At 37.9% G+C, this 14,404-nt stretch overlaps 1 protein-coding gene across 1 annotated transcript in view; it reads left to right on the top strand.

Annotated features, from left to right (window-relative positions):
• The window catches only part of COL19A1 (collagen type XIX alpha 1 chain), a 202,260-nt gene that overhangs the window by 431 nt on the left and 187,425 nt on the right, over nucleotides 1-14,404 (top strand). Inside the window, 1 exon segment of the mRNA XM_068396430.1 lies at nucleotides 467-566. Coding sequence (XP_068252531.1) covers nucleotides 467-566 — 100 coding nt within the window.

Raw genomic sequence — 14,404 nt, 5'->3', positions numbered from 1 at the left:
GTAGTGGATGTAATCATAGTCCGAATGATGCTGGGCTTTAAAACTGAAAGGACAGTGCAGAATGCCACCCCCATGCTCCAAAAGCTGTTGTTTTTAGGAACGTGGGGTTAAAATCAGAACGTGTTGTTCTTGGAAAGTATTGGTTCAAGTTCTGCAGCCACGCTAATTTCCGTTGTTTTTCCCAAACATCCTTCATTGTTATCAGTTCTGATGATAAAAGGAAGTAATGAATGCATTTCTCAGGTTGCAAAGTACTGAGTGAATTTTGCACTGATAGTTTCTCTGTCAATAAAATGAGTATTGGAAGTTTCTCTGACTTAAAGTACTGGTTTTCAAAATAGCTTGTCAGTCTGTACCCAAGCATGCTAGTTAGTCATGTTAGTCACCAAGCATGCTAAAAGTCAGTATCTACCTCCGTTTTTTAAATTCCATTGAATAAATTAAATCACTGTATCTTATTTCACAGGGTTTGACCTGGCAGAAAGCTTTTCTTTGAGGCAAGCATCTTGTGGAGGGGAAAAAATCTGTTTTAAACTGGGAAGCGCACCTCTCATCAGAGACACAAAGTAAGTAAGATATTACATTCGTCCTAAGTCTTTAAAAGATGGAGCTCAGCCTAAATGCTGCTAATGAACTGAAACACTGAGCAGTGTATCCAAAGGATGCCACAGAAACACAAGTATGTCTGTTGTCAAGTATTTTCATCTGTAACAGTTTTTTCTTCAGGAGGCATTTTGATTCGAGTGTTTTTTTTCTTCTGGAATCTGGATGTATCTAGATAGAAAGTTAATCGTGAATGTGTTTTTCTCAAATCATGATTCTGATACTGAAAACTCTACTGTTTATACGTAAATATTTATAAAACAAAGGAAACTAAGAGCTTTCATGGTATGACAAGAAGTGTTATACTAATCTTCCCTCAGTGAAATTGGTTGTCCTCTCTCTAATTACTGCTGGCAGGATTAAAAAGAGAGAGCGTGCCACAATTTCCTTAAATGCTATATTTTCCTGATTGTTTTTTTTCTTCCAGTGGAATTGGCATCTTGCCTTTGAGCAGCAACAGAATGGTGCGTACTCAGCGTAGAGGTGAAACTAGGCAGCATCCTATTCCAACACAGGATGGGATGAAAGGCAGAGACTGTATGAAAAATCAAAAGGAAGGTGAAAGAGAATAAGGCACAATGGGATTGGATGGATTTAATTTTGCACGGGGACAAGGAAATGGCAAGAAGCAGTTAGGAATGTAGTTTCAAGTTCCCCATGCTTAGTGGAGAGAGAGAGAGAGAATCATCTCAGAGCTTCTTGGTTGAGATGTGCTCCAAGTCATGGGACTGTGGTTTCTGTACAGCATGTTCCTGAGATGATGAGGGAAGCAACTGTATTCCCATGACTTCAGGTTGGGTATTCTCTGTTGCAAGAGGTCTGGCTCCAACTTGCCTGGGAAAAAATACACCCAGCCCTCAGACTTCCCCTTTGGTTGTATCCTGGGCAGAGCAAAGAGGGACTGTGGGTAGCGTGAGGCCAGGAGAGAGGGAGAAGAGAGGAATCAGAGACACACAGACACAAACTAAAGTGATCTTTGGGAGAGGAGAATGATTAAAGAAATAGGACCTAAATATTCTAGATAGATTCTAAGTTTTTCTGCAGTATTAGATACTGTAAATGCTAAATTCTTATGCTTGTGTAATTCTGCAAAGTTAAACAAAGTAATTGCTGTCTTTTCTCAAAACCTTGAACATTTGCTATTGAGGGAAATATTACTAGGTAAAATTACTTGATACAGAGAGCGCTCTATTTTTATTAGTGCCTTCCCAGTATTATCAAGATTGTCTTTAGAACAAGAACCGGTAAAATTAGGTATCACCCATACATGTCTTTACTAAAAATATCTTGAAAGTTTGTCAGTAAGAAAGAAAACTTTTTTTTAAATTCATTATTCATTCTACATATTTTTACACATTTTTTTCAGTGGATGGGAATTTGAGGGAAACATGAGACTATAGCAGAGTAGTAAATCAAGGTAATAGCAAAAAATGTGGGGCAATTTGCCTTTAGGAATAAGAAACAAAGTAGCGCTTTGTGTGCAGTGAAAAGCATATTACAAGCTGACTTTAATCTGAAACTGTACGAAAATCATTGGCAAAAATGGAGTGAGAGGAGGTAGAAATTGGAGAAGGGTGAGTTATTTGAAATTCATATTTGAGGGAAAATTCACGATTCGAAAAGATTGATTTCTAAGTTTTTGGTATTTTTGGAAGGAGTCTGACAGGTGATTTTGAGGTTGAAAAATGTCAAGCTTTTTTCCTAGCTTTTGTTAGTAGGCCTGAATACTAATGTCTGTGCTTTTTTTTTTCTTTTGCAAATGGTTTATTAATGAAGGCAGTGAAAATGGGGAATTCACATCATGGCTGATACCTGTGGCTTAGCAAAGTCTTAACTCTTAGCGGTTGCAAGGAAAATACTCTAGAAACAGAAAACTTTTTTTTTTTTTTACTTTATGGGGTGGGAGAGAAATCTAACAAATTTTTTTCTGTCTATATTTTATCTGTTCAGCTTTTTGGTGGGAGGATGACTTTTTGAGACAAAAATGGCTAGTTTTTCTTCATTTTCAGCTTAACTTGGGCAAGGGATAAAGAATTTCACTAAAGGGTAAACCTGGAAGGCAGATGGTTTGGCTTTAATGGTCCCTTGCTTCTCATGTTCCTCTCCCTCCCTGTTGTTTTCTTCTGTGTTCTTCCTCATTAAAGAAGAACTAAAGAGAAAATCTTTCCAGTTTCTTCCATTAGGTGTGCATAGTTTTAGAGGAAAACTTTATCTGGATGAAACAACTGAAATGATTATTAATAAAATGCCTAACAGTGCTAATGTATGAATAAAGTTAGGCTGAAAATTAATACCATGTTATTGATGTTAATAAGGTACGAGATACGCTTTTCTGTCAGCTTGCTGTAGAAGTAAATAGTACCTCTTATAGATCTCGCTGAACAAAAAAAGGGTTAAAAGTACTTTCAATAACATTCAAGCATTGCAGAATTTCCATTAAATCCTAGTTGTTCATGGCAATAGTCTTGCTTCTGCTTTTTTAACCTTTCTTCACGGAGAAATGAGTGTCGTAATTAAGAATAGAACTTTTTTATTCAATGTGTTGAATATATAATGGCTTTCTGTTGTTGAGATAACACTTCAGACTAGGTTTTTAAAAATTATTTGTTTAAAGTATTTTTTATAGTCTTCTGAATTTCTGAGTTGGTTTTTGAAAATAAGGACAGAGGGCAGTCAGGAGCACAAAGTCAGGTTTTGATGTGGCAGGGTTACAATGAAGGATAGTCAGGAACTCTGATATCTGTCATCATAACCTTATAATTTACTTTATCTCAGTTATCCATGTACGGTATCTTGTAATATATTTTTTTATTTAAATCTCCTTCTCTTACGTTATGTCAGATTGCATGGTTCCAGACTCCTTTTTCTGCCCTCTTTCCCCCCTGTTTCTGCCTCAGAAAATATGTTAGTAGACGTGGTGTGCAGTAAGCAGCAGAACAGTGTTTGTTATCCATCCTGCAGGAAACTGAGAGTATCTGATTAAGCTGACTAGCAAGTATCAAGTAACTTGGCACATCTCCTCTTGCATTTCATTCATTCAGTCGTAGTGTGGGTAATAGAAAGCTATGCTGTGCCATTTTTCTTGTGTGATGCCATTTTGGTTTTTTTCAATGGACATGGGGTAGTGTTGCACCTATTTATATGTTGTAAATAATTTACAATGCAGTGTCAGCTTGGGAAATCGATTATGTCTATTTATGTTGGATTTTAGTTATAGCTCTTATCTTTATCTCTTTTTGTACATATTTTGTCTTGTGATAGGAGATGCTTTTCTTATGCTCCATGTAAATGACTATTAAATATTTAATTATAATAATATTTTCAGGATTAAAGAGTGATTTTTAATTTAAAATACTGTGAGTTACTTATTGCAATTATTGCATGGACATTAACAGAAGTTATTACTGAGTAAAGTAGTATAACTGAGCCTTTGAATCCTAAAGAAATTCACAGTAAAATACCATTATGCACACAATCTAATTATATAGTCATAATAATAGTAATTGTATAATGTTTTAATTTTATTTCAATAAGTACCTTATGGAGTCACATTTTGTTATCTAGTTTAACACATACTGCCTACGCAGTGTATTCCATTTTGGCATAGAGCTTGCTGACAAAAGCACCACAAGGCTGTGTGCTGATGGCAACTCCTTTAGATCTGCCAGCAGTATTCAGAACTCTGGACATGAGGCCTTTTAGGCTAATCTTTGTTCTTTAGTTGCCTCGCAGTAAATATCAGTATGCTGAAATAATTTCACTGTGCTTCTCTAAAGATGCATCAGATGCCAGTTGTTCCTCATTCTCACTTTTCTGGGTTGCTGGTGGGCCATTTTTCTTCTCCTTTGAAAGTGCCAATAAAGGAAATAGCAAGCTGATTTCGGCTGAGTTTCAGAATGTTTTTGAAATGGATGTTTATGATTAGAAAATCTTAATGGCACAGTCATGGCTTTCTTATTTTGTAGTTTGTTCGTCTTGACAAACCATATTAATTTACTGAGGAGATTATCGTAGCTGGCTGTTAAGTGATCTCAGTTACAGCAGTTGGGATTACTCTCACGACTTTTTTAGGAATTCTTCCCCTTTCAGTGTACGATACTGCAGAAGAGCTTGGATTTTGACTGTATTTGGACTACTGAGCTCCATCAACAATGTTGTCACTCACTGCTGCCAGAAGAGCTGTGGCTGTGGCTTGGGCCATATTTCAGAGAAAGTGTTTCGCCGTCTTGTGATGTCTAGTTTCTGGATACAGAAATGCTGTTCCCATTTCTGTCAGTATATTCCAGGCTTGATGAGTCTTTCTGATAAGAACAGAAATCAATGACGAAAGAATATTTATATGGAGTTTTGTTGTTTGTTTTTAGTTCTAACCTTTTTAATGGCATTTCCTAGAGCACAGCTGGCTTCAAGCGAGGCAGTTTCTGTGCTCAACCTTTTCATAGCTAGAACTTTGCTCCCCAAAGGCACCTATATCTGGGTGGGTTTGCAACCATTTATTTTACCCTATGTTCTCTGATTGTATCTGCAGAGACTTCTTTCTTCACCAAAATAATAAATACGGAGATCCTTGCACTTGACTTCATCTGTCAGTGAATGTCCACATGGGCATGACTTCTGATTAGCTTTGCACATGGCATGTGTTTTGGGCAGTGGAGGCAAGTTCAGCAGTCTTCTTGAAAAATATTATTGAAATATATATTGAGAAGTCATATACCTATTTCTTAAACACAATATAGAATGGATAGATGTGAACACTGGTTTCCAAAAGATTTCATCGAAAACTTTTAAAACACCTACTGAAAATGGCAATGAAGTGCCATCCCTGTTTGGTGGCATCAGTTACATTTATGCTAACCAGCTTTTATCTGTGCTTACACAAAGTCCTGCTAGCCTTTGGTCTATTAAAATATTAGATAGTTATGTAAGAAACCACCTCTCCCTCCCTATATCGTGTATTTATTTGAGGGCATTTGAGCTGTTGGAGCCAACAATGCTAAGACTGAAATGTCTGGTATTTTGGTTGCAGGGTATTTTCAAGAAAAGGGCCTTGTCTCTGGAATTTGCTTCCTGAGTGTGGGAGCCTGAATTTGGTACAAATCCTGATGCTTTCTTCAGGTCTTTCAAAGTAGTGGATGAGAAGCTGCAGTGATACAATCTTTCTTTTTCCTATTCTGGTTGAAAGGTACTGAAATTGTGTACTTTGTTTCTTTCCAGAAACTTGAAAACTTACTGCATTTTGTAAATTAAAAATAAGGATAATAGCGGGATTGCTATTGAAAGAACAAATTGGAGCTATACCTGCCATGTAAATACCAATTATTTCATTCATAACTAAGGAGAAAACCTGGGCCTCTTACCATGAAAAATGACAGGACAATGCTTCTTTTAAAGAATGAAAACATGTGAATGTCTTTTTTCTGCATATTTGGGCTTGTTTCTACCTGACAATTTACAAGAAATATGCCCAGATCTTTTATAAAATTTAGAATTCAGACATTAACTGATTTTGATTGCTATATTGAGCTTGACTCATCCTATAATTTAACATGCAATTTATTATGCAGAAAGAACTGGGAAAGCAAAAGTAATGACAGATAGGTGGCAGAGGGGAAGAGTATATATAAAAATGTATAGTACTGACATTGAAAGCAGACTGTGAGGGAACAGAGGGCAGAAAAAACATTTTAATTATGCCACTGACTGTAGCAAATCTGAATTCTTTGATCACTGGTGTGTTCCCCAGAGAGCAGAGCACTTAATGTGGCAGTGTGATACCAGTTGAATTGTTAAGACAATGTTGGATGAAGCAGACTGTTTCTTTTCCTTTTTCCCCCAGCAATGTTGTTCTTGCCATAAAGCACTTGCAGGTAAAGAGAAGGAGCTTTTGGGAGATGTGTACTTTAAGGGCACTGGTCCACAATGAGAGTGTGCAGGACACCAGCAGTGTTTGTGGATCCTTGTGTGCTTCATGGTTCAGGATGAAATTCAAGGCAGGCAAAAAGCAAATCACAGAAGCACTGGGTGAACAAATAGTAAAGGCAGTTTACTACTTTCCTTACTTAAAAAGATTTCCTTAATTTGAAAACCATGTATTTCTGTTCAGATTAGTGTTACTTTTTCCCACTGCCGTTTCTTTAAAGAAGAAATCTGTCCAGCCAAGATTATTATTTGGAAGAAAAATAAAATTAGGAGTTCACCTTCACAGCATTCCTCTCCAGTTCTCAGCCTGATCTCACTCCCTCCACATCAGCATCAGCCTCTTTGGTCAGCGAGGCCAGCAGCCGATCCCCATAGCTGTGTGATCTCCGGCAACCACAGCAGGGAAGGAGCAAGAACATGCTGCTGGGTTGGGAAGCAGCCTGCCATTAACTTAAGCAAGCCCTGGAATTGCACCTTTGGTTTAATGGTTTAACCTGCCCTGTGGAAAACAATTCTGTTGTTCTGATTAAAACAATGGCATCTGCAGTATCTAAGCAATTTCACTTTTGCTATATACTCCTGTATAGAGTTACTTTTTATTTTCATCCAATATGGATGCCAAAACTGTTGTCCAATTTTCTTATTGGATAAGATAGCAAAACTTAAAACATATTCTGTCATAGATAGCGCAATTGCTAAACAAAGTTACTGTGTTATTAGATTTCTAGATTCAGCACAAGCGATTTGCCTGGATGCTTCCCCATGGCCCTTGTTCAAAAAATTGGACACAGATTCTGCCATGGGTTGTTCAATTTACCGGTATGTTAGCTGAAGAGAGCCTTAAGTGATGCTGGACTGCGGGGAACTTTCACAAGAGTCTACACATCTCTTGCTCCCTGCCAAACATTCTGACTTTTAAAATCTTTGTAGTGTTGTTTTGTTTTTTCTTGGCCATCTTTTTTTTTAAGAAAAATGTCCCTCAAAAGTGTGTACAAGATAGTACTATAAAACAATAAGCAGGATGCAGATCTAAGTCTGTAACAAGACCTGTGTTTGATAAGAACGCTAGTCAGAATAGTCTTAGAACAAAAATGCAGTTGCAGAATTAATACAGTTGAAGTTTCTTAGAAATACAGAGTAAATATGGGTACATACAGCAATGATACATGCAACCACAGAGAAGTCAATGAAATGTACTGGATATAATGCATGCAGCTGAGGATTGACTGTAGCCCCCATATGTTGTAGTATAAAATTAGAGATTGAAAGATCATTTATCAGTTTTGCTGATTGGGCTGAGAGTATTCAAGTGTCTTTGTAAAATGCATATAATTTCTCCAGCTGAAGCAGTGGTGCCATGTACTTCAGAAGTCATTTATCAGCAGACTGAAAAAAACCCAACTGTAATAAATCAGATTTTTTTTTTCTGGCTTTTGTGATTTAACACTTTTAGTGAAATGTAGTTTGCATTAGCTATGCTGTCAGACATTCTTCCTCTTAACTAAAGTTGTACCTGCAAAAAGATGTTTGTGCTAATACATAGAATCACAGAATCACAGAATCACATCTGTGTCTACACTGGGGCTTTGTTGTTTAAAGGTGTCATAGAGATATCCTTCCCTTCCCCCACCTTGCCTCTGAGTTTTTAGTTTTTCTATCTAAAAATAGTTCATCGGCTCTCTCACAGTGAAACTGCCTGGTGCTTTTTTCATTACACTGATTTTCATTTGTTTTCAGTTGGTTGTGAAAGATTTTTGGCCTCTAGCATTTCTCTGTGGTTAGCTCTTTGCCGTTTTTATCATCATGCCATGAAACATTTTTTATTTAACGAGATAAATTGCCAAATTTTAAAAATACTTCTTTAATTTTGCATGAACAGTACAGTCCATGCCCTGTATTTTTCACTTGGAGGTCTGGGTATCAACTTGATTTCAGTCATAAGTGTACAGTTTGCTGATTGCGGCCTTGTCTCAAGTGAATATTTGTCATGTCACAAACTCATTTCAAAACTTGGAATGGCTTAATAACCTTCAACATGAAGAACAATCTGTAATCTATAGAAACTAAGTCCTGATGTACAAATATTGATGTATTAATGGAACCATGTGCAAGAGATCATGTTATTTTTGGATTTAGTCAGTGTGACTAGTTGCAGAATCTCAGAATTCTCTTAAAAAAAATCCTAAAAATACTCTGGGATTGAGCATAACCATACAGGCCTGGAATAACTTGTTGATAGTTCCTAATATGGCATTAGGCTTTTAATTCTCATATGAAAATGCATGTATCTTTTATTTTAGGGATTAGATTGCTACACCCGTAATAGCAATGTTAATGTCTAAGTCCTAGATAAACTGATTTATCTCTTACTCGGTTTTCTCTGTGAACTCTGCTGAGAGTTTAGTAAGAAATGTGTATGTTCATAACCTATGGTGAGCAAATACTGTTCAAATACTGTTGAATGCATATCCCATAAAACAGCAATGGCTATTTTATGACTAAGGAACATGAGGTTTGCTTTGGACCACTCCTGAGAAGTAACAACACAAATAGCATCATCAAGCTGCTGTGACTCCATGCACCTTATTTTTCATCTTACTGGATCTGTCTCTAAGTGAGCAGTTCAGAGTGCTAGAGTACTGCCAGTTTAAATTAATCTATGAAACTAAACAAAAAAAGTAATAGTATTCGCCAGGAGCACATACAATAGCAGGAACTGTTTGCCAAGACTTGGGGGAAGAAGTGCACTTCCAGATCCAATTCTTGCACTCCATGCTGGATGTGCTTACTTTGAAGTACAGCACATGCGATTGCAGCATTAAATTATCACTGTTCCTCAGGATTGACATCTAGCAGCTGATTTGTACGGGATTAGTAGATAATGCTCACTCATTTTATAGGTAAAGGTGTTACTTGGAAACCAGGTGTTTTGGGACAGGAGTGTTCTAGTGCAGTAGGTTGGGGGTTTTTAAATATCTTCTGTGAAATTAAGTAACTGAGAACTGAGAATATTTGACATAGGACATTTCATTCCTATATGAACTGTGGACAATATGTGATAAAGATAGTAACTCATAAGAATAATCATATGGACAGACACGTTGGAAGAAAATGTACCATAATAGGACCAAACATAGAAGATAAGTTGTAGTGGTAGTTCAGTAATGAAACTGTATGATGACTTGAATGTCTGAAAATGTTCGATGCAAGAAATGCCATCAGATGTCTGTGTTTACTCAAAAAGGAACACAGACTTTGAAACGATTTCTTACTTTTTATAGGTTCCTTTCCTTTCCGCAGGACTTTCTTTAAATTTAGGAAGTGATGAATGATTGTATTACTGTTAGTATGTGCAGACAGATATGCTGTGCTACGCTACCAGGAAATTACATAAACTTAAGATTGGTTTGTTGTGAAAGTATTAGGAGCACTAAAAAAACACTTTGTGATTCAAGATAGCTGACATGATTTCATGGAAAGGAAAGTCATGACTCATGAACCGGTTAGAGTTCTGGAAAGATTGAAGAGTTACAACATTTCATTGCTCTCCTTAAGGAACAGTTAGCACTACTAATATGAATCCATATTATGCCTAAGATTACGTTTTTTACAGCATCCTAACTTTTGTTATTGCAATTAAATGACATCTCTTTAAAGAGCTTATGTTGGATTGATTTTGTTCTCGTACACAAGTAATTGTGCACTCCTATCCAACTGGCTCTAGGTGGCCCTGACTGAGCAGGGGTAGTTGGACCAGATGACCTCCAGAGGTCCCTTCCAACCCAAACCATTCTGTGATTCTGTTATAGACTATACTGTTAAGGGATTTTCTTCCTTAAGAATACAGATTCTCATAATATTGGGTACTAAATTCCATTGCCAGCCAAGTAATTTATAGGGTAAGAGCAAATTCATGAAAATGCTGGTTTTTTCATAGGTCAATGAGGAAACAAAGCATTTCATTTTTAAAACTTCCGAAATATTTCTTGCATCTCATTGCATGCTTAAATGTTACAATTTTATACAATGCAAAATATTGGTGATAAGAGTGATATTTCTTTACTGTCATAACTCTTCCACACTTCATCTACTAGCCTGAGGTTTGTAGTAGGTAATATGATGCTCTTTGAATTTTCATCAGCAGTAAAGATTTCAATCTCAGCCTTACTGTTGAAAAATAAGATCATTGTTCATTCTACTTCTGTTACTTTCACATAGAAGTTACACAGGTGATTCAACCTCACATTAAGTTATAGTTGATGCATTGTTTTAATGTGAAATTTTTGTACTGTGGAGCCTTTGCTGTTTTGAGAAACAAGTGTAAATTCCCAGCATATCAAGCTTCCTTGTTTGGATATAAGGCATCTGGCCTGTTTCCCCAGCCTGAGAAAGACTCCCCGTAATATCCAGTGTTCTTGCAAGTTGGTTTGATGCGTTCCTTTGATGTGAAGCTCAGGAAAAATCTAAATAAAATGTTCATTGACTTATCCAAAGCTACCACTGCTTGCAGCCTTCATTCAACACCTCTGTCTGGGTGTTGGTGCATGGGCCTAATGCAAAACCCCATCTCTCTTTACAAGCTTTTTTTCAGTTTCTCTCCTAGCCCTTTAAAGGGAATACCTGGCTATTTCCCAGCTGGGTCTGATAGTAACAGGGTTAGCAAGCCACAGGTCCTTGGCTCATCCTGTTAAACACAGTTATGACTCAGCAGATAGCAATGCAATGTTGGTATTTTTGAGCTTGATATATTTTAACCCCATTTAATCTGTAACTTACCAAAAATCTCATTATTACAGAAAGTGAGAGATACAGGCTAAGCTGTATGTACTCTTTTTTAACTTGACTTTAATTAGACAACTCATTTCTCAGTCCTGAGACTTCAGAAAAGTGATAATTTCCACTTTCTGAAAATGCTATTAAGTCTTTCTGTGTGATGCAAATGAATTGTTTGATCTTTTATTTTCCATATTCATTCACTTAGAATCCATGAACATTAACGGTTTTTACAAACTGTAAAAGAGCACATTATTTATCTAATTATTCTTCAAATTGTAAGCAGAACACTAGGCTTAAATATTCATAGACTAGTCATGCTGTGTGTAGGGGGTGTTAAAGCAAAAGCATGTTCTCTCTCTGTAGCTTCACTCTTGCAGCTGACAGAGCTACTTATTTCAGGTCAGACCTTGGTATCTGGTATCATTAACCTCCTTTCCTACTCTGGTCTCTTCTGTTGGTAACTTAATCTTCACCACTTATACCTTCTTTTTTGGGAGAGATCAGCTGGAACCAAGATTGGGTAGATATATCCATCTATAACGGTGTTGTAGGCTGTAGTACCTTGGGTGTTGCCTGTGCCTTTTTTCTCAAGCACTTCTTAGCACGGCCTGCTTGTGACTTTATCCTGGAATGAATTTATTTCTAGACAGTCCTACATGCTGAAGGGGAGGAGGCTAGTTATCCAGACAATTATTTGAAGAGGTTAGGAAAAAAGCATCCCTTAGTTTGGTTTACCTGCACTCCATACAGCAGTCCTTCTAGCTCTCTGTTACCACTGCCAGCCATGCTATTATGTTCACTGTGAGCACTCAGCATTTTCATAAGAGGCATGCTGGCCTGCAAGATGGTTTGGCTTTTACCATCAGCCAGGGTTGTCTAGGACCTGGCAGAACGAACCAGGGAAGGAAGGGAGGAGCCTGTTCCAAGTGTAATCAACAGTTCGCTTTGCTAGCGCTTGTTCCATTCATTCATTGTAAAAAGCTACCAAAAGTTTGGGATGGGGGTGAGGGGAGACTAAACAGGAAGAACTGTAGGGTTGTAAGGAAACAACACTTTTGGGTTGGGTAGCACGATGTCATGCATAAATACACAAGGTAGTTCTTGCAAGACCAGCGTGAGAAGTAGGAGGGTGTGAGTCTCTCAGCATGCAGCTCTGCTGGAGCAGACTAGCCCTCCTGTGTACCAAACTAAAAAGACCGTTCTGTTTCTGGAATCAGCTAGCATCTCTAGATACCTGTACAAATGTCTGTCCGGTGCTCATAAATTGGCTGTGAAAACTGCCAAGGAGAGATGGATGCTTAGTTTTATCCCTCCTCTAGAGAAGATTGTATGGATATATAGGCCAAGAAAAAAGAAAAGGCATTCCTGATTTCGTCCCTCCTTTCCAAAGTATGAAGTTCATCGTCGGTATTCAGACTGAATGATCATGGCCTCCAATAGACAAATCCTCTATTGTAGTCTGCATTTTCTTTGCTTTTCCAGACAACGGCAACCACTGAGTTCTACAAATAATTAACACTGTACCATAGATCTTGCTTCAGGGTTGGAAGCATGTAAAAATGCGTGCAGAGCAATTTTCGCTGCCGGTTGACTTTCAGAGGTTACAGTAATTATTTTTTTCTCTAACATCTTCAGAGAATTTCTTGATCAGCTGAATAACTCCATTCCACTGTAGATAATCCTATTTAGCGTAAGAATTTAATTTCTCATTGACTTCAGAGACTGCCACATAACAGACTACTCTAATATCTAGACCTGTTGTCTTTGTTCCATTTCTGGGAGCAAACTAGAAAGACCATGTAAGTTATAGAGCTGCTCATAAACTGTCTAAATAAAGACACGGGTAGATGTTAAAAGGAGTATGTAAAGTTCCTTTAAAGGTATTTAAGTTCACATCCTCTTCTCTTGATGGTTGCCACACTTGAAAGAAAAAGAGTACCACAACGGGATTTTAGGACATTTAGCACAGGAAAATGGCCTTGAGAGATTATGTAAAAATGCAAAAACGCTTGATAAAATTCTTGAATTACTTTCAGAAAACTTAAATCTCTGCCATTCTTTTAAGCACCTCTTAGCTTTAAATTTTGAACAAAGACCGTATCTGAGGAGTCAATCACAAACCCACCGAATAAATGGAGAGATCATCACGCTTCTCCAGATTCTGCCATCATGCTTCTCCTGATTCTGCCATCAATCTCTAAAGACAAGGTTTTGTTCAGTTTTTGTGGATTGCTTGTAAGAAATGTGTCAGACCCTGAGTAAGTTTCCTTATAGAGGCAGTCAATTTACTAGTGTGGTCCTGAGCAAGGAAAAGCACTGAAGATTTCTGGGACTTTCATGCTGGACAATAAGACGATGTTTGCATGTGTGCAGGGAGGTTTTGTTCCCTACAGTGAATTACAGGAGTAGAAACCTGTTAGAAAAATGAGAATGGAGGGTGCACACTTGTGTGTTGTTCTACATTTAGCTACAGAAAGGAAAGGATAATGAGATACACATCTAGGAAGAGCATGATTCCTGACAGGAGATGATGAGTGTTCAAAAGAGATGGTTTTCTTTTGAGTTATTTTTCTATTTTCAGTGTAGCTATGATAGAGAGACGGATCACAGAATCACAGAATCACAGAATGTTAGGGATTGGAAGGGACCTCGAAAGATCATCTAGTCCAATCCCCCTGCCGGAGCAGGATTACCTAGACCATATCACACAGGAACGCGTCCAGGCGGGTTTTGAATGTCTCCAGAGAAGGAGACTCCACAACCTCTCTGGGCAGCCTGTTCCAGTGTTCAGTTACCCTCACCGTAAAGAAGTTTTTCCTCAAATTTAAGTGGAACCTCCTGTGTTCCAGCTTGCACCCATTGCCCCTTGTCCTGTCAAGGGATGTCACTGAGAAGCGCCTGGCTCCATCCTCATGACACTTGCCCTTTACATATTTATAAACATTAATGAGGTCACCCCTCAGTCTCCTCTTCTCTAAGCTAAAGAGACCCAGCTCCCTCAGCCTCTCCTCATAAGGGAGATGTTCCACCCCCTTAATCATCTTCGTGGCTCTGCGCTGGACTCTCTAGGCAATGTAGGCCCACTGATGAATGAGGTGGGAGCCCT

Source organism: Nyctibius grandis, chromosome 1 (assembly GCF_013368605.1).
Source record: "Nyctibius grandis isolate bNycGra1 chromosome 1, bNycGra1.pri, whole genome shotgun sequence".
Taxonomy (NCBI): domain Eukaryota; kingdom Metazoa; phylum Chordata; class Aves; order Nyctibiiformes; family Nyctibiidae; genus Nyctibius; species Nyctibius grandis.
Note: the sequence above shows the minus strand (reverse complement) of the source record. Positions and strands in the feature narration are given on the sequence as shown.